The sequence below is a fragment of the Apium graveolens genome, chromosome 5 (genome assembly GCF_009905375.1).
Source record: "Apium graveolens cultivar Ventura chromosome 5, ASM990537v1, whole genome shotgun sequence".
NCBI classification, from domain to species: Eukaryota; Viridiplantae; Streptophyta; class Magnoliopsida; order Apiales; family Apiaceae; genus Apium; species Apium graveolens.
Genome location: NC_133651.1, coordinates 213,801,014 through 213,819,864, shown reverse-complemented (window position 1 = coordinate 213,819,864; position 18,851 = coordinate 213,801,014). Strand labels below are relative to the sequence as shown.

At 37.8% G+C, this 18,851-nt stretch overlaps 4 protein-coding genes across 4 annotated transcripts; 1 reads left to right on the top strand and 3 right to left on the bottom strand.

The window, feature by feature from the left end:
* Nucleotides 1-1,044: 1,044 nt before the first annotated feature.
* LOC141660670 (uncharacterized) lies at nucleotides 1,045-2,365 on the bottom strand. The gene is made up of 3 exons (XM_074467656.1): nucleotides 1,568-2,365; nucleotides 1,223-1,231; nucleotides 1,045-1,116 (listed from the first exon to the last, which is right to left on the bottom strand). The coding sequence occupies exons 1-3, from the start codon at nucleotides 2,363-2,365 to the stop codon at nucleotides 1,045-1,047; spliced, it is 879 nt and encodes a 292-aa protein (XP_074323757.1).
* A 7,162-nt stretch (nucleotides 2,366-9,527) lies between these two features.
* On the bottom strand, nucleotides 9,528-11,568 carry LOC141724799 (adenylate kinase isoenzyme 6 homolog). The gene is made up of 3 exons (XM_074527071.1): nucleotides 11,215-11,568; nucleotides 10,001-10,146; nucleotides 9,528-9,912 (listed from the first exon to the last, which is right to left on the bottom strand). Exons 1-3 carry the CDS (start codon nucleotides 11,410-11,412, stop codon nucleotides 9,723-9,725), a joined length of 534 nt encoding a protein of 177 aa, XP_074383172.1. The 5' UTR covers nucleotides 11,413-11,568; the 3' UTR covers nucleotides 9,528-9,722.
* A 448-nt stretch (nucleotides 11,569-12,016) lies between these two features.
* LOC141660669 (uncharacterized) lies at nucleotides 12,017-12,769 on the top strand. The gene has a single exon (XM_074467655.1). The coding sequence runs from the start codon at nucleotides 12,017-12,019 to the stop codon at nucleotides 12,767-12,769; it is 753 nt and encodes a 250-aa protein (XP_074323756.1).
* A 1,090-nt stretch (nucleotides 12,770-13,859) lies between these two features.
* LOC141661583 (serine/threonine-protein phosphatase 7 long form homolog) lies at nucleotides 13,860-18,520 on the bottom strand. Its single transcript, XM_074468593.1, has 6 exons — nucleotides 18,387-18,520; nucleotides 17,079-17,547; nucleotides 16,673-16,949; nucleotides 15,682-16,168; nucleotides 14,191-15,381; nucleotides 13,860-14,018 (listed from the first exon to the last, which is right to left on the bottom strand). Exons 2-5 carry the CDS (start codon nucleotides 17,542-17,544, stop codon nucleotides 14,719-14,721), a joined length of 1,893 nt encoding a protein of 630 aa, XP_074324694.1. The 5' UTR covers nucleotides 17,545-17,547; nucleotides 18,387-18,520; the 3' UTR covers nucleotides 13,860-14,018; nucleotides 14,191-14,718.
* Nucleotides 18,521-18,851: the final 331 nt, after the last annotated feature.

Below are 18,851 nucleotides of genomic sequence, written 5' to 3'. Positions count from 1 at the left end.
GTCGTGTTTTCAGCTAAAAACGCAACTTCAAGTGGCGTTTTCTGTTGAAAACGCAACTTCAAGTCGTGTTTTAAACTGAAAACGCCACTTTAAGTCGTGTTTTACTCATAAAAATCAAAATACCATTTCAAGTCGTGTTTCAAGTCGTGTTTTTAAGTGCCAGTTGGGGCCATTTCTCCTGAAAATGACATTGAGGCCCATTTGACTTGAAATAGTGACTTTGTGGACCTTTTCTTATTACGTTTGCGCAGAAAATACGTGATGTGAAAGTAATTTTAAAAAAAACTGTCCAAATCAATTTTAAAAATAGGAAAAAACCTTTCAGTCGATATTACTCCCACTGTCCCGACCATTTGTATACATTTGGTTGGGACACGGATACCAAGAAAAAGTGTAAAAAATGAGTAAAGTTAGATGAAAAGTAGGTATAGTGGTGGGACCCATTTATATTTAATAATAGATTTGAGATAGTGGAGGAAAGTAGGGGTGTTGGCCCTTAATAACCAATTCTGGTGTATTAATGCCCAAAATATCAAAATACCAGTTAATGGCTCTGATTACCCATTAGAGACGCGCTTAAAGTAGCGATTTGGCTTCCTTGATTACCCATTAGAGACGCGCTTAAAGTAGCGTTTTGGCTAAAAACCAAAACGCTACTTCGCCTAGCATTTAAGTTTAATTTTTTTAAAAAAAAAAACTAAAACGCTACACACAGTAACGTTTAGGGCATTATATTGTAATTTCTAAACACAAAAACGCTACTTATACAGGCGTTTTAAGTTTTAATTTTTTATTTGAAAACAAAAACGTTACACACAGTAACGTTTTCTATTAATACTTTTAATTTTTAAACTTGAAAACGCTACATATACTGGCGTTTCATTTTATAATTTTTTTATTTAAAAACAAAAACGGTACACACAGTAACATTTTATATTTTTAAAATTTTAAAACCAAAACGCTACTTACACTGGCGTTTTGGCTTTTAATTTTTTATTGAAACACTAAGACACTACTTATAATGGCGTTTTACATTTTAATTTTTTATTTAAAAACATAAACGTTACTTCCAGTAGCGTTTTGTGTATTACCCCAGCCCAACCAGTATCCACCCCACTAATAAACCATGGCCAACTTAAGCAATATCAAACATACATAAATGTTTTTGCAACGTAAATAATTTAAATTCATAAACCAAATTACCACATACATAAATGTATACCTTTGTAACCTAAATAATTTAAATTCAAAAACCAAATTACAAAATGAAAACTAATTTATATTTTAAATCATTCGTACAATATTCGCCAAAGTCAAACAACCATATCAAATTGTACTTGAACAATAGTACTACAACAATAAAAACAGATACAGAATCAACTGTCTCTCGATGAAGTCCCTCCATGCTTTCCCCGACTCGAACTCTGGAAATCCATCTCGTTCCTGTATCTCGTTGCTTTTCTTCGCCCCTTCTTCTTCTCCATATCTGGGTCATGCACAACTCTCGGGAAAGCCAGCTCTATAGGATATCGAGGGTCACCCTTGTTTGGAATTGGCTCAAACATACCATTATAAATCTTCGATTGTTCTCCAACTTATACCAATCCCCAACAAACACATCATAGTTCATCTTGACATATGAACAACAAGCAATCACATGGGAGCAGGGGATTCGATAGTTCTGCAACTTCCCACACGTACAGGTGGACTCCTGAAGACGGACAGTGTGTGTGTTTCCTCCTTTCAGACCATCCCTCCTTGTAACTACTTGGAACAACCAAGTCCCTCGATCAAACACCTTCACACTATGTCCCGTGGAATGTTTTACAGTACGGTTCAAGAAATGGCAGGCATACTTGGTGAAAATTTGACCTTTGGATACTTGTAATGCAATCTCAAGACGCCATTGATCAAAGTACTCAATTGTCTTATGGAAAAGGACTTGCACCAATGAAGTAAGCGGGAGCCTCCGGGCATCGACAATTGATTTGTTCCAACTTTCGGCGTGGTTGGTAGTCATGATGCCAAAACGATGATGCTCGTCATGTACCAATGACCAGTTCATGAATGGTTTGTCCTCAAACCATTGAACTGCTCGGGTCTCTAGTACAAAAAACTCCCCCAATAGTAGTTCAAATTTCTTAGGCTGGACCTGAGATGCCAACTCAACCAATCTATCCTTCATTCCAGCTCTCTTGAATTTGGTGGCAAAGTTTGTGGCAAAATGTCTCACACAGTACCGATGATGATCAAGTGGCTCATACCATCCCGACTTCTGCATAGCTGCCATGATCCCAACATGTCTATCAGAAATGACACATATCTCGTGCCTCCGACCAACCACCAACCTCCTCAACCTATCCATGAACCAATCCCACTAGAGTTGTTCTCTGACTCCACTATAGCAAACGCCAATGGTATAATGTGACTAAACCCATCTACTGCTGTTGCGCTCAGAAGAACACCCGGATATAGTCCATACAAATGAGTCCCGTCTATCAGTATGACGGGTCTGCAATACTCGAAGCCATCAATACAGGGCTTAAAAGCCCAAAAAATCTCCTAAACGTCACTTCCTGTATCAAATAAATAACAAATATTATATTAGAAAATGAATAACGGCGTCCTGATTCTTAAAGAAATCTGGCGTCCTGATTATTAAAGAAATCGGGGCTTACAGCCCGGATTTCTTTAAGAATCAGGGGAAATTAAATTACACAATGAGAGAACATACCTCTAGTTGCTCTGCATCATCCTACTTATAACACAAATCCACCTTTTTGCCCACATTGAAGGACTGAAGAGCTTCCATCAAATGTGGCAAGTCTTCGTATGATCATTCCCGCGAGCCATGAATTTCCTCCATTGCAAGCTTCTTTGCATTCCTAATCTTCTTATGTCCTGGCTCATACCCAAACTTATCTTTAGTGGTGGCTAGTAGCACCTTCTCCTTGATTGTCAGATCCGCAACAACTTGGGATTTAATCGACCCAGCAATCTCCGAGGATGTCAAGTTGGAATGGTCTCGTGTGATAGTAGTGCTCAAACAACAATGTGGTCCCACACTCTCCATGATCTAAAATTTCCCATGGGAACTCCTCTTCCTAACTTTTAACTTCCAAATGCAACCATCATTTCTATAATTGCACGCTACATACCAATTTATCGGATCAGATCGGATCACCGACATCTCTAAATGATTCTGAATATGATATTGCTTCACCACATGCATCAAATCCTCTATCGTGCCAAATAACCTCCCCTCCCTCAATTCCAAGGGTACCTCGTTATTTGCCACCTCGACATCATCAAACGAGGTCATACAATGGGATGTATCGACCGACATGAAGCAATCAACCACCTCATTATCTTGCCTAAATCGAATACCACCCGAATCACGCCCACTACTCCTCTCCCCCACACTCGAACTACTCCTCAACAAATTCCCCATCATTCGACAAATCTTCACATAAATTTCAACAAAAAAGGGCATCCCCTTTGATACCACAACACCAAACATCAACTCAACATCATCATCGTCTTCAATTGGTATAATCCCAAATATCAAATCATCGGGATTTTTACAGCTATAAAATAGCTTCAACCCAAACTTACAACTATCAATCTTCAACTTCGAATACAATAATTTATCGTAATTCATAGAAAAATCTAGCCTAAAATGTTTCGAAACGGGTTTATCATAAACGAAACCTTTTAGTTGAGATTGAAGTATATTACCGTCGAAATATATCCATCCAATGATTGTATTTCCAGCTTTCGAACCCGAACCTGAAGCCATGATTGTATCTATCGAATCGGTTGATATTGAATTGATTGGGATTAAAACTGATTCAGGGTTAGGGATGTTTGTTTGTTTGTATGCTAGGCAGTGGGGGATTGAAGGGGAAGTGTGCTGGGCAGGGGGAGACACGGAGGTATTCAGGTTAAACTGAAAACGATAGACGTACTAGCGTCTAGCGTTTATATATATATTTTCTTAATTTTTGCCTAGACGCGTCTAGCGTTTATATATATATTTTCTTAATTTTTGCCTAGACGCTAGCTAAGGTTTAGGCTCTATCCTAAACCCTAACCGTCAGCCAATTTAATCATTTAAACTCTAACGCTGCACTAAAACAGAAACATAAGACATGAAATTAAAATAATTACAAGATCCGTGTAATCATAAATCACAAGTTCAACATCCTATCACTAGAAATGTCATCAAAAGCCTACAATATCATCATCTATGTGAACCAGTACCACAATCAGGAGCCTTCCTGTCCCTCTTTGATCGGCGAACATAAACGGCCTCAGGATCAGGCCTATCAGCTCTAGTTGAACTCCTCTGCGTACCAGGCTGACTGGACTGCATAGACAGTGGAGACTGTGAAGAGGTGCCCAAGTCAAAAGGGGGGATCTCTGATATACCATGCCAAGGTCGAATCCGGTGCTGACGCTGTATAACAGGAGGAGGCTGCTGTATACTGGTATCCGGCATATGAGAAGTCTGCTGCTCAGGTACTGGCTGTGAAGTACGAGTCATGCCTATGCCTAGAGAATATGAAGGCCAATCCTCGTCATCAGCAGCGGCAGTAGATGCCTCTGCTACATTAGCAGTAGCAGCAGCGGGAGTAGAAGCCTCAGCTACAGTAGCAGTGGAAGCAGCAGCAGAAACCTCGCCAACAGTAGCAGTCGCAGTAGCAGTAGCAGTAGCAGCAGTAGAAGACTCTGGTCCACGATCCTCGCCTGTACCTACATGATCCTGCTCATCAGCATCATCAACCGGCTCATCAACTAATCGTACACCGCCTCGGCCTCCTCTGCCACGAGCACGACCTCCTCTGCCACAAGCACGGCCTCTCCTGCCACCACCACGGCATCTCCTACCACTAGCTCGGCCTCCTTTATCACCTCCATCCTCCCCCCCTCGTCCGGTCTAGCATCTTGCTCCTCAACTGGAAGTGGATCAAACACGTATGCATGCCGATCTCGGAGAGTGTACAGACTCTGAGTGGCTATCTGGAACATATCCGGGAGATGTTGAGTACCGTCTGCTAGAGCCTGCAGCGAGACTCCCTGAAATACAACGAATACAAATACAATATCACCTACTAGAACTCATCAAATAAAGCATGACAACTAATACAACTAATACTCCAACTACTTATAAGGAAAAGACAGGTATGAGATCACAGAAAGTGCATATATAATAGTGAAATGATACTTACCAGGTGGACAAGCAATGCACCTAAGTGACTAAGGAACCTCACAGTCCTAGCCAGGTACCAATCCATGTACTCCGGGACTGTAGCATCACCATCGATCAGGTCATCAGTCCAAATTTTCTCCAGACGATGCTACCAGTGTGTCACACTCGGCTGATGTACCTCTGCATAATCCAAGACCTTCTGGCCCCTCAACGTCATAGCGTGATGCTCGGGGAAGTAGTGTGGCTGATCCGAAATACGCTAGATCATGCCAAACTGTCTAGTGACTCTGTCCGGCTGATGTGGCTCGACTATGTAAACACATATCATGGGGCCGTGATAGGGCCAGAGTGGACGGCCAGCTAAACAGTAGTCTGGCAATGTGTCAAGAACCCGGCATAAGGCTCCCAAATGAACTGACCTGGAGCAAGCTCATCCAACGCCATCCGAGCCGTAGCCACAGTGCGTCCATCACTCTCCACGAAGGAATGTCCAACAAGCCACCTATAGACGTCATAGGAATTCAAAAAACACATTATTCAATTTGAAAAGACAGTTCACAACTTGAAAGAGACAAACTAGTAAAAACACATCTTCTATGTACCTGAGTCCATGTGGTCCCGCAAGTTGATTCTCCCAGAAAGCAACATCCACTAACGGAGCTGTGGTCTGAACATGGGCAAGAGTGGGCAACTTGTCCCATGCCCACATCTGCAATAACTGAAGGCATCCAGCGACCTCCTGAGTACCCGCTTTGCAACCACTGCAAGTCTTCCTGTAAAGACGGGCCAGAACAGCTAGACCCCATGCATAACCTCTGAATGCGTCCAGGTCACGAACGAAATGAACCCACATCGAGTGTATGGCCCCACCTGAATGGTCGGTGAACAATGAACCCCCAAGCAACTGGATCAAGTAACACCTGGCGAGATGCCTAATCTCCTCAACCCATGCATCTGCCCGTAATACTGCTGGAGTGAGAGACTCGAACCATGTGAGCCATATCCTCGACTTGTTGAAAATGTCGTCTGGAGAAATCTGTCCAAATATCTGACCAATGGTGGTCGCCCAGCTCTGTCCAGGTGTAGGGGTAACCCGAGCAAGACACCAACATCCTGCAGTGGAATAATAGACTCTCCCATCTGCTGGTGGAATGAATGTGTCTCTAGTCGCCATCTCTCTACCAGAGCACCAATCAAACTCCAATCAAGCTGCAGACTGGATACCCGAGCTACCCCATAAACGCCAGCTGCCTACAGAATGGGGATCAGTCGAACATTTATGTTCATATCAGATTGGTTGGTGTCACGACGCCTGAACCTCTGCAAGGGCACCACCAGCTCTCCAGACAGATCGAGACCTATGAGTCGCCTGTAAGTGAAGAAGGCTAGGATCACGAGGTCCCTGGTCTCTAATAATAGCCTGTGAACAAAAAGAATGAACAATAAAGAGTTAACATATCATACTAACCTTACACATAAACTAATTAAAACACTTAATATTAAAAAACCTAAACAACTAGTTAATTTGAAACGAGAACTATAATATGCTTGAGTTTGTGTGTTTGTGTTTGAATATTACTAAAACACAACTAGTTAATTTAGCCAAATACACAACTACAACAACTTGGAACAACAACTAGTTATGCTGCTACACTACAATTCATATTTTAATTAATATAATTCTGAAGCACACTGTCCTTGTTTGTTTTGATTCAACAAAGATGATGCTGGTTTGTTGGGTTGGTTTTAGTTTGGTTTAGAACTAGTGGTCAAACAAACCATAACAATAAAACATGATAAAACAATAAAAATCAATGCGGAAGCTTTGTTTTGGGGAGAATATACGGGGAAATATCATGTATATTAATAGATTGAACAGCTCAATCATTTTCGAATTGCAGTATCATCAGCCACCTGATTCTAGGACTGTGTTTGTATGTAATTAGTAACTAGGTGTACATACAAATATGGTCTCATCGTATTTATCATAATACTACTAATCTACTAATCTAAGCGTAGATGTCCATCAATCAATGACAGCACCATGTTGCTACTCTCTCAGGTCTGTAGTAGGATTTATCTAATTTTGAAGCATTTTCATTATTGTCAGAATATGTGAAATATGCAATTCAGTCGCACGAAATGTTGTTGGCCCGAATGACTTTTAAGTAGCACAACAGGGAAATGAGTCAAACGCGGAATTTTCATCAACCACTGAAACCCATGATAATCCATGACAATTATGTGGCAGCTTAGGTCGAAGCTCAATCTCAGATGCAACCTCAATCTCAATATTAATCTCAATCTCAGGTCGAAAAATGCAACTCAGATATAATTCTTAAAATGCAAGTCAGATGTAATTATTGATTTCCTTCTAAAGCTCAATCTCAGAACTTGATAAAAGCCCTTTTGAATCTAATATACAATGACTCTAATCACATACGACACATAGATAGCAGTTAAATCAAATTCATACACAATAATGCTCAAATCAAATTCATACAGACATTTCATCAAACACATAGCTAGCAGTTAAACAAATATGAAATTCATCCTATAAATCAATTTAAAATCATACAAAGAGAGTAGGACATACATTATAATCCATTATACTGATTTCCTCCGGAGTATAGAAACAATTTGCAACAGCTTCACTTGGTAGAATTTCCAAACACTGCGCTTCTAATTTGTTTCTGGGCACTGAGCCGTTAACTGTCAAACACTTCTTATATATAAAACAAGTAAACACTACTTCGCCTAGCTTTTATGCTTAATAATATATTAATATATGTTTTCTGTTTAAACTAGATTTAGCCTAAAAAACTGGCAAACGCCATTTCGTATAGCGTTTTACCTTTTAATAAAAGTATAAACGCTACACGAAGTCGCATTCGACTGTTATATAAAACGCTATTTCATTTGCGTCACTTAATGTCATTGAGGGGCCATTATTTTGAGTTTTGTTATTTAGGACATTTTGACTCTAAATTACGTTATTTGGGGCCATTTTTCGGAAAGTAGTACTGATGTTGCCTCTCCATCAATAACAAGTACTAACAAAGTCAGTAAAAAGTAATTAATCCGTTTCAGGGCAGAGCATATCTATGAGTGGTCTTTAAGTCCTGCGGCAATTGAGCTTACATGAATCTAGTTATGTCACCAACAATCTCTTCTCCTACATATACAGGTAATCTAAAGTGAATGTTTTGAGAAACATAAATAGCCCGAGGCTGCAAAGTTGAAACATTTACACTATCAGCCATGCCCAAAGCTTTACCAAAAACATAACTGTGCAATGAGTATTGATTAACTATGTGATAATGGAGTTGAAACTTAAAAGAATGTGATTCTACTTGCAAACTGCGTAATAAAGACAAAGAATTTGCACTCCTTTCTTATTCACTCTCCCCCTCTTACACCTTGTTCATACTTGAACATCTATCACGATTTTTCATTCCGCTCAATTCTCTCACACCAAACGGACCATAAGTATTAACAAATGAAATTCAAGACACTGCACCATGTAGTAGAAGCAACGAAGCAAGCCATGAAGAAGCCTATCTTGAAAGCCAGCAGCTTTTGCAGAGGATTTGAATCGCCACTGACTTTAGAATATTCGACAACATCTTTATATGAAAAAACCCCTTGTTTCCCTTAATTTGTCCCCGACTTTGAGTACACGGGGAGGGGCTGAAGATGAAGTAAATCTTGAACATAAAAACATGGTGCCACTGCGATTCATGATTACAAATTTGGGTAAAAATGGGTGTGTTTACAAGAGTTCAGATACATACATACATACATACATGTATCTGTATGTAAGTCTGTAACTGTCAAGTGTACTAATTAAAGATTTTGTGCTGCTAAACCTCTGTATGTAAGCTATGCTTGATTTCATAAATTCGTGCTTCTTGATTATATAATTAAGAATTGTATACTATTTTTAGTGTATCTAGATAAAAAAAAAACAATTATAATTAAAGATATTTCTACTCTTTTAAATGCTTGAGCCAGACTGCATTGTATTGTGGCTCAAAAGTTTAAACAACAAATTTAAGCAACTTTCTTCAAAGAATTAGAAGTTTACAACTGAACTTCGACTGGAACACAGGGATTAAAGTTTACATATATATGCTTCATTAGGGATCCAAACTCTTCAATGTACAGCTGCATAGCCGCAATATAACTACTTCACTTGCATCAAATTGTGAATTTATTCCTATATCATCTTCCCAGTCAGAAATAAAATTCTTGTGCTAAAGCAATTTGTTAAAGAAAATAATTGGGGGAGGGGGTTGTTCTTAGAACTGTCAGCTAGTCCGTCAATGCCTATCATTTCCATAATACCAAGCGGCTGTTTTTGCATAAATTGCTACCTTCTTACTGAAAAACAAAAGGAAACAAGGAAACTGGCTGTTGCATGCAACTCGCCCTTGAACCTTCTCTATCATCTAGAACAAAAGTTTAAACCTATTATGATACAATGAAAGTTGACAGCAACGCCATAAGATCAAGAGAGCATAGGGCTCCAGCTGCTAATCCAATCTGATAAAGTTGCAATATTTGCGTTCATCTCATCAACAGTGTCATTCTTCAGTGCAACCACAATATCCTCGGGGTAACTTTCTCTTGCTTCCTCTAGTAGCACTTGAAAAATTTCACACTCTATGTTGTTTGAGAGCTTTGAACCCGTGTAACCTCTGTTAAAAAGACAATAAAGACATGTAATGTCATGTATAACAAGGAACTATCAGATAATAAGAACTTGCTCAAATAATATAAGCGTACCTCCTACTCAACCGGTCAAACAACACCGAGTTTTCAGTTTGAAGTACCACAACACGATCAAACCAACGCTCGGGGAAGAAGTCGCAGCCATGATAATCCACAATGTTTCCACCCTCTTCCATCATATTCTCAAGCTCATCACAAACCTAGAAATGTCAAACATGAAAATGTATGTAAGCAATAGCTACATCATAAAGACAAACAAAAGTCATGAAAATCAGCACTTTCTACTACAGTAAATTGCACACTGCGACTTTATTTCGCACAAAATTAAGTTTTGTTTAGGCATTCTCAGTAGAATAAATTCCTAACATATTTACCATCTTTATTTAATATTTACGAAGAAATATTATAAACAGACTACGTTGATCTGTGCGCACCACAAACAGTGGAGGAGCCAGGAATTTGGTCCAAGGGGAGCCAAGTTCCTGGCATTCAGACTCAACAATTTTTTTTTCAAAATACATATTAGAATTATATATAAGTTTTGATTAAAATATAACAAAAATACACAAATCTGTATTCGAATTTTCTCCTGCAATCTTTTACATGATTAAAGCTGTAAATCACGTAGGCCATATTCTGGGAAGAAGTCTAAGCTTCCACGATAGGATGGATTACATGCGAATTAATAGGGCTTAAAAAGCTTCAGAGGCTTCTTGAATGATCTTACATGGAACAAACTTGGCTTGTAAATTCACCTAGACTTCACTACTTCTGCCATCCCAATATGATATTTATAATGGGCTTCATAACTCGGCATAAGAAGTAATGTAAACAGGAAAACATATTTACTGGCCTAGAACTTAATACACACATGTAGCACTCCTTCAATCACCGTTCCAGAATAACAACACATGGAACATATACTTAAAAGCCTATAAACACACACAGGCCTAATTGCACAGCCTTTACTTCTCAAAATATATTAAACTAAAACATCCAATTTGAAGAAGCCACAGACTCCAAAGTAATCCCTATCTTAAAAAAGAACATATTGATATTCTCACCGATGAACTTCATTATTTTATCAATGGCAAATTAAATTGGACTCTAACATTACACTTTTTTTTTCCAGTTATGTAGCAAATCTGAAAAATGGACTCAACAAAAATTTCAAAAAATTCCAAGAACGACTTGGAATCATTGCAAAGCTGAAATCTTTAAAATGAGAGAAAATGGGTATTTAAAGAAGAAACAGAAAGGGGGCTCACAAGGTCTTCATTGATGATATAACAATCGAACTTATCGTCCCAACCATCATGAAGATTCTTCTCCTTAACCAGGTCTCCGATGTTGATGTGCCGGAAATTAGTGGCTCCCGACAGCGCCGTTGAGAAGGTGGTCTTTCCGGTACCAGGAGTTCCGGTGACGAGGATGTTAGGTCTGCTTCTTGCTGCTGCTGCCGCCATTTTGAGCACCTAGCATAAACCCTAACTTATCTCTGTCAATTTATAATGGGCCTGTTGACTTAATCACTTATCGACTTATTTCGATAAAAAAATTCACATTTACATGCTAATTTTTATCTCTTATGCTTAAAATGGATTTAGTATTGTTTATATGCAGAAAATAAGTGACTTGTTTCAGAAATAACTACAGTTTGAGATATTTTATTTCTGACGAATAAGTTGTTGCCGGGCACATTGGTTTGATTCTGATTGAATCCCCAATTAGTTACAGTAGTAGTGCAGTGACCCGGGTTTGACCCGAATTTCATACTGTGCTAGATTTCGGGTGTTGGCCTTCGTTACCACAATTATTTAAACAATGTCCCTAAATCTCACCGGCGCGAGAAGATGGCCTTTTGTACCACTTGAAAACGCAAAAAAAAAAAATTGCGTTTCGGAACTCCATAAACCCTAAACCCTACACCCTAAACCCTAACCATTTGTGCAATACTCCATAATCGTATAAAAGTTTCTAAAATCCAATTATGGAATTAGTGAACCCTAAACTATTAAAAAGTATTTAATTATAAAACAATAATAAAAATTGAGTTTTATGTAACAGGTAATGACTTTCAAGAGATTGTTTTGGGCTTTGAAGCCATGCATTGATGGATTTGAGCACTGCATTCCAGTCATATTGATTGATGGGACTCATCTTTATGGACCATATCTTGGCGTACTCTTGAGTGCCACAGCTGTAGACGGATTTAGTCATCTTCTTCCACTTGCGTTTTCTATCGTCGAAGCCGAGAATGTGTCCAGCTGGGGGTGGTTTATGGATAGGTTGAGAAAATTTGTGGCAGGTAAGAGACACGGGATTTGTGGCATCTCTGACAGACACGCCGGAATTATGGCAGCTATGAAGAAGAGTGGTTGGTGTGAGCCACATGATCACCATCGATTTTGTATCAGGCACCTCGCTTCAAACTTTTGCAATGCACACAAGAAAAAAGGATTGAAGAAAAATTTGGTTGAATTGGCTTCTCAAGTTCAACCTAAAAAGTTTCTTTTGTTATGGGAGCAATTGGTGGCGGCGGAGCCAAGGGCGACAGAATGGTTTGAAGATAAGCCTTTAGAAAAGTGGTCATTAGCACATGATGGGGGTAAAAGGTTTGGCATCATGACAACAAATCATGCCGAAAGTTGGAATAATGCAATACTTGAAGCACGAAACCTTCCCATCACTTCTTTGGTTAGGGCATTGTTTGAAAAATTAGTTGACTACTTTGATGCGAGACGTGTGGAGATAGCAACACAAACTCTCAATGGTCAAATTTTTACCAAGGTTATAAATATGAAATTGATACAGGCAATATAACGAGCGAGTGGACATCATGTAAAGTTGTTTGATCGGGACACATGGTTATTTCAAGTAACTACAAAAAGGGATGGACTAAAAGGAGGAAACAACCATACCATTCGCATACATGAGCAAACTTGTACATGTGGAAAGTGGCAAAATTACCGTATCCCTTGCTCTCATGTCATTGCTTGTTGCGCACATATCAAAATGACACATGATAAACTTGTTGATGATTGCTACAAGTTAGAAAATATCTCAAAGATTTATAACGGTGTGTTCAAACCAATCCCTAACAAAGGAGATCCCCGTTGGCCTACACAACTAAATTTCCCAAAAATCATTCATGACGAGGGTGTACAAAAGAAGAAGGGGAGAAGGAAATCAACAAGGTTTAAAAATGAAATGGATTTTCAAGAACCTCGTGGGAAGAAAAGCAACTCGGCTAATTGAAAATCTAGTTAAATTTAGATTTATTGTCAACCATTAAGACTTTGTAATTTCCACATATCTAGAATTTGTTGAGATACATTTATTATCAATTCTTAAGATAATTAAATTTGATATTATAATTTGAGGATTTAAACTCCAAATTTCTTATCAATCTATATTTGCTATATTCTGTGTTAACTGTTTTATTTATACAAGTCTCTAACCAATTTCTAAATTTATGTTTTCTGTACATGTCACATGTTTAACCTGTACTAACATATGTGTTTTTTTGTGGATGTGAAATTGATTGTTGGTTGAAAAAACTTGTAAACCAGGAAACTGTTAAACGCATCTTTAAATGTAGTTACAATGTAAACGCAAGACAATATTGCGTTGTACTTTATGTGCCACGGAAGTTCAATTTGCGTTACATGGTAAAACGCATCAAAATTAGGCGTTTTTTTGTTTATCTCCTGACACAACAGTACAAAAACATAGCTGTCACTGATTTCTTTTTAAGAATACAAGCAGAAAATAAATTTACCTAAACAACAAAACATTTCATATTCAAAATTACTTAATCTAAATGAACATTAAATAAATTCAAAAACAATAATCTGCAATGCCCACATCACTTAGTTAACTAAAAGATGGAATAATTGTTTAAACAGTGGTAACAAAAAATGTTAATCTTGTTTAACAAAAGATAATAAATGTTTACAAGTCTTATAATATCCAACTAACATATTGCCATTAAGGTGACTGAGAAATAGTGGTAATTGCAGCATTCTGAATCAAGGCCAATAGATGTCAGTATGTCAGTTGTGTTGTACAACTGCAAAGCAACAAAAAACATCAATAAGATATTATGAAATTAGTCTAGAGATTCAAACTTTGTATCATCTATTATCATCCAATGTGAACCTAAGCGATATCAAGTTGCATTAAATTGTTAAGCAGTACAAACTAGACTAGAATGGGAGAAAGTCGCAGAACTAAGAACTTACTTGATTACTTGCGATTTGTACATTTAACACCATCGGTACCACATTTGGTACTTTTTCAACCCTCTTCGACCGACGTAGCTCATAAACTTGCAATTCTTTTTCAGGACGAGCAATAGTTGGGTTGATGACAGTAGATGGCTGGGCAACACTAACTTCCGGTGACATGGTAGATTGAGAAGAGTTATCCTTTGCACCACCATCATTGCTAGGTGTTACATGTAAATCAAAAGACGGACAATAATCTGTATTACAAACAGGTGGTTGAACAGCGATCGGATCCCTTGAAAGCTGAATAGGATCCACTGGTGGATGAATAACATCATCAAGGGGATGATCATTAGGCTCATTCTGAATTAGAATACCATCATTATTGTCCATAGTCTGCTCCAAAACTTCATTAACAGGCTCAAGTGTGGGCATTAAGGAGCCACCTGGAGTTAAACCTAAGTTGAAAGACGGACAATAATCTGCCAACTGCTGAATAGAATTGGCCATAGTCTGCTGAAAAGCTTCATTGACATCATCAAATTAATGTTCATTATGCTCACTGTCAACTACATTAGCATCGTTATTGACTTCAGGTGGCTGCTGAATAGGAATTTTAACTATATCAAAGGACGAAGAAGGGTCCATCGACTTCTGAATTCCATTGCCCATAGGTTGTTGAGAAGTTTCATTACCAGACTTGGGTGTAGGAATTAAAGAGTCACCTGGAGTCAAACCTAAGCTGAAAGACGGAAAATAATCCATATTAACAAAAGGTTGCTGAACAACAGCAAGATCCTCTGTCAGATGCATATGATCAATTGGCGGTTCATTAACTTCAGATGGCTGCTGAAAATTACTTGGCTGCTCAAAAGATGATCCATTGTCATCTGCAGCAGCACCAAAATCATGATCATCTTCACCTAGAGCTGTAGGCACAATTGCATCCACACACACGTCACCATCCACTCGACGCCTCACACAACGAGCCCCTTCCCGACCTCCTCCATGTCCTCCACATTTAGCACGTCGACCAGCAACCTTCCTCGCATCTTTTTCTTGATTACGACGTTCTTCCACAGGGAGTGTCTCAAAAAATCCATGAACAGAACGTTGTTGAACATCATGCCATCCGAGATAAGCTAATTCACTAACCTCTGGTAGTAAATTCTCCGAACGTCTTGCAATCGATTTAAATAACTCTCCCTAAATTTAAAGATGGGAGGAAGATTAAATAATTTAATCTCGCTTAATCAGCCATTAATAAAAAAGAAACAGAAAAAAACAACTCTAAAAATATACACTCTACTTCTATAAGATCAGAAGCAACTGCATTATTAACAATTGCAGCAATAAGTTATGAAAACGATGAACATATTATCCTAAATTCTAACAGTATAATCATTGCATGGCTGCAAAATAAATGGTGGCATGTCAACTAGAGCAAATAATACAGACTAATCATTAAAGACACAATAAAGTAGTGATATTTATGTGAATACTTACAACATATACATGATGGGAACCCATCCGAGAATGAAATCTCCGCGTCCTCTGCTTATACCAATCATCATATTCAGCAACTTCACTTGCACCAACGATCATATCTGATTCACAAAGATGTGTCAATCGTGAATTCCAAACATTTATAGATGATTGATGCTTCTGTACCCAATTAACAGAAATTTTTCCTTGCAAAGTCAACTTGTGAAGGTCACTCGTATCTTCAGGCTGATCCGGGATCCGCTGAAACATCCCAAATTGTTTCAAAACTCGGTTGGGTTGATGAGGCTCAACGATAAAGATACAAATTAGCGGGCCACAATACCGCCAGATTTCCTGTCCCCTCAAGCAGTATGATGGTAGTGACTCCAAAACAGATTTACTGTAAGGTTGCCATATAAAATGCGAAGGACCTATATCATCTAAAATTACTCGATAGACAGGAAGAGTACGCCCATTCTTCTCTGAAAAAGAATGATGAACAAGCCACCTACATACAAAAACAGAATAAGTACACTAGTAATAAAAATGAATTTTCAAGATACATTTGTAAGCAATGCTAATAAGAGATACCGGTGATACCTCTATGTAAATGTGGTATAGTCAGTTAATTGATAGGACATATAGAAATTGTTCTGCAATAAAGTGCAACCATTTGCTTTCGATTTAGAAGCTGCGTTTTGGTTGTATATTTTCAAATAATTTTTACTTCTTAAATGTACCCGAATACTGAAACCTCTACGAGAGTAAGGGCACGACTATTTATCAGGAGTCTGGGCTGGAACTCAGTCATGAAATAAGTGTTGTACATATTATAGCATATTACAGAGGCTCTAACAGTGCAGTTTGTTTATGAATAAAAATGGGTGTGCCGACTACAATAGCAGCATAACTAAAATATAATTAATTAGAACACACAATTTAATTATCTCTTACCAGACAATAAAAAATGTGTACCAACTCGAGCAACTAAGTACATATTTTAAAAATTCACCTCATTCCATGCGGGCCTGCAAGCTGTCCAAGCCAAAAGTCCTCATCAATTAAGGAAATTTCAGTACGTATTGGAGCCATAGTTGGCAACCTCTCCCACGCCCATAATTGCAGCAATATTAAACAACCAACAACCTCATCTATATCCAATTTGCAACTTTTGCACAGCTCTCTATATAGAAATGCAAGAACATCGGCTCCCCAGGCGTACTTCCCACAAGAACTTAGATCACGAAGATACGGAATCCATATAAAATGTACTAGACTACCTGAATGATCTGTAAACATAGATCCAGCGATAAGTTATAACAGATAAGACCTAGTATACTGCAGCAGATCTTCATCAGTGGCATTATCATCCAATTTTTTTGGAATAAAAGTCTCAAACCAACTAAGTTGTAGCCTACCTCCATTAAATCGACTATTTGGGGGACGATGACCAAACACTGATTCAACAACCACATCCCATTCCTCATCAGCAGTCAAAGTAGCACCAATTACAGGGTCCCCGTCAACACACAATCCAGTAAGCACCCCAACATCCTGAAGTGTGATAGAACACTCTCCAACCGGCAGATGAAAAGTATGAGTTTCTGGCCTCCATCTTTCTACGAGAGCTGAAATTAGACCCCAATCAAGCTGGAGAGAAGAAATCCTTGCAATACCATAAAACCCAGTTAATTCTAACAACAGAATCATTTTATGGTGCAATTCAGGAAGTCGAGACTGATTTGCTTTACGACGACGGCATCTTTGCGCATCTCCACCACCTAATCTCCATACCTCAGTAGATCTGTGCTCGGACTGCCCATTGATAGATAAGGGGGCTCCCCCCTTGAACAGAAGACTAGAATCTCGAGGTCCTGGATTCATATCCTAAATAAATGACAGGCCCATATAGATTAAATTCATAACAATAATTAAATGTTATACAAGAAGTAAACAATAAAAATTAAAACAACAGTACACATTCTTTTAAATTATGTCATAACACAACATGTTTAAAAACACAGTCATATATATGTATTCGTCTAAACGCAAAATTATGTTATGACACAAATTATTTAACGACACAATCACATACATTAAACATTATCCTAAAATGTTATTTCTGGTAATGAACATTGTAATCGTCTACAATAATAAATTTATGTTCAATTCTGACTACATCTCAAATAATAATTGATATTTTGTTACTGAACTTCAAACATTAATCTCAACTAATGCTTATCACAAATTAATCACTTAATTTATAAAAACTACAAATCAGATATCAAAATATACATTCAAAATCAGATATAACTTAATTTACACACCACATACGAGAGACTAGTACATATCAGATTCACAGTTTGTATTTTATGTTCAGCCACTTTCCTGTATTTTACTCACTTTTGCAAGATCACTATCATATCACATACTCCCGGTTCTTGGTTTTCTTCACAAACTTCATTGGGTTTACAATATATCTAGATTTACTATATATGACAAAATGACTTTCTACTTTCTAAATTCAACTCTAGTAAGTCTGAAGTGTTATGCAGATTAGTTGAGATTTACGACCAAGATAAGTTGACAATCACCGCAAAAGCACAATAATAATATCAAACATTTAAATACAAAAATATTAAATACGCAAAGATAATACAAATGAACACATAAAATGAAGAAGAAATGGATGTATATAGATATATTCAAGGATTAAGTAGACATACAAGATATTCTATAGTCGTGCAACTGAAATTTGAAGAACCCTAATTGAGATTTGCGCCCAAATCGAAATTGTTAGATGTGTTTCTTTTTTTCCCTCTTTTTTGCTATGCTGTGAAGAAGAAGTATAGAGTGTGTTCAGGGTTAATTTAGTAAAGTTATGAAAACGCGATGATTTTTTACGTTTACAAATGAGAGAAAGGGTCATTTGGACCAGGCTGTGTGGTTTTGGGCCATTTACCCGAAATGTGTGAGATTTCGGGCCTTTATTCCTAGATTTTTTTGCTGTTTTGGACTTTTTTTATTAACAATCATGCTTATACAGCTTCTCCATATTTACACCAAATTTAGTCCCATACTAATTTTAGTTAAGTAGTTAATATGTATATAAGGATCTTATTATTATTAAATCAAATTAATTAAATATCATTAATTAAAATTTATGCAAAATGATTAGAAACAATTTTTCA

Bases quoted from the DNA above. Each gene is read 5' to 3' on its own strand.
- LOC141660670 (XM_074467656.1), bottom strand. From the start codon at position 2,365: ATGGATAGGTTGAGGAGGTTGGTGGTTGGTCGGAGGCACGAGATATGT.
- LOC141724799 (XM_074527071.1), bottom strand. From the start codon at position 11,412: ATGGCGGCAGCAGCAGCAAGAAGCAGACCTAACATCCTCGTCACCGGA. The intron at 10,147-11,214 runs GTGAGCCCCCTT...TGACATTTCTAG, and splicing joins ATATCATCAATGAAGACCTT to GTTTGTGATGAGCTTGAGAA. The intron at 9,913-10,000 runs GTACGCTTATAT...TCTTTTTAACAG, and splicing joins TTTGACCGGTTGAGTAGGAG to AGGTTACACGGGTTCAAAGC.
- LOC141660669 (XM_074467655.1), top strand. From the start codon at position 12,017: ATGACTTTCAAGAGATTGTTTTGGGCTTTGAAGCCATGCATTGATGGA.
- LOC141661583 (XM_074468593.1), bottom strand. From the start codon at position 17,544: ATGAATCCAGGACCTCGAGATTCTAGTCTTCTGTTCAAGGGGGGAGCC. The intron at 16,950-17,078 runs GTAGGCTACAAC...CTATGTTTACAG, and splicing joins AAATAGTCGATTTAATGGAG to ATCATTCAGGTAGTCTAGTA. The intron at 16,169-16,672 runs GTGAATTTTTAA...TTTTGTATGTAG, and splicing joins GCAGGCCCGCATGGAATGAG to GTGGCTTGTTCATCATTCTT.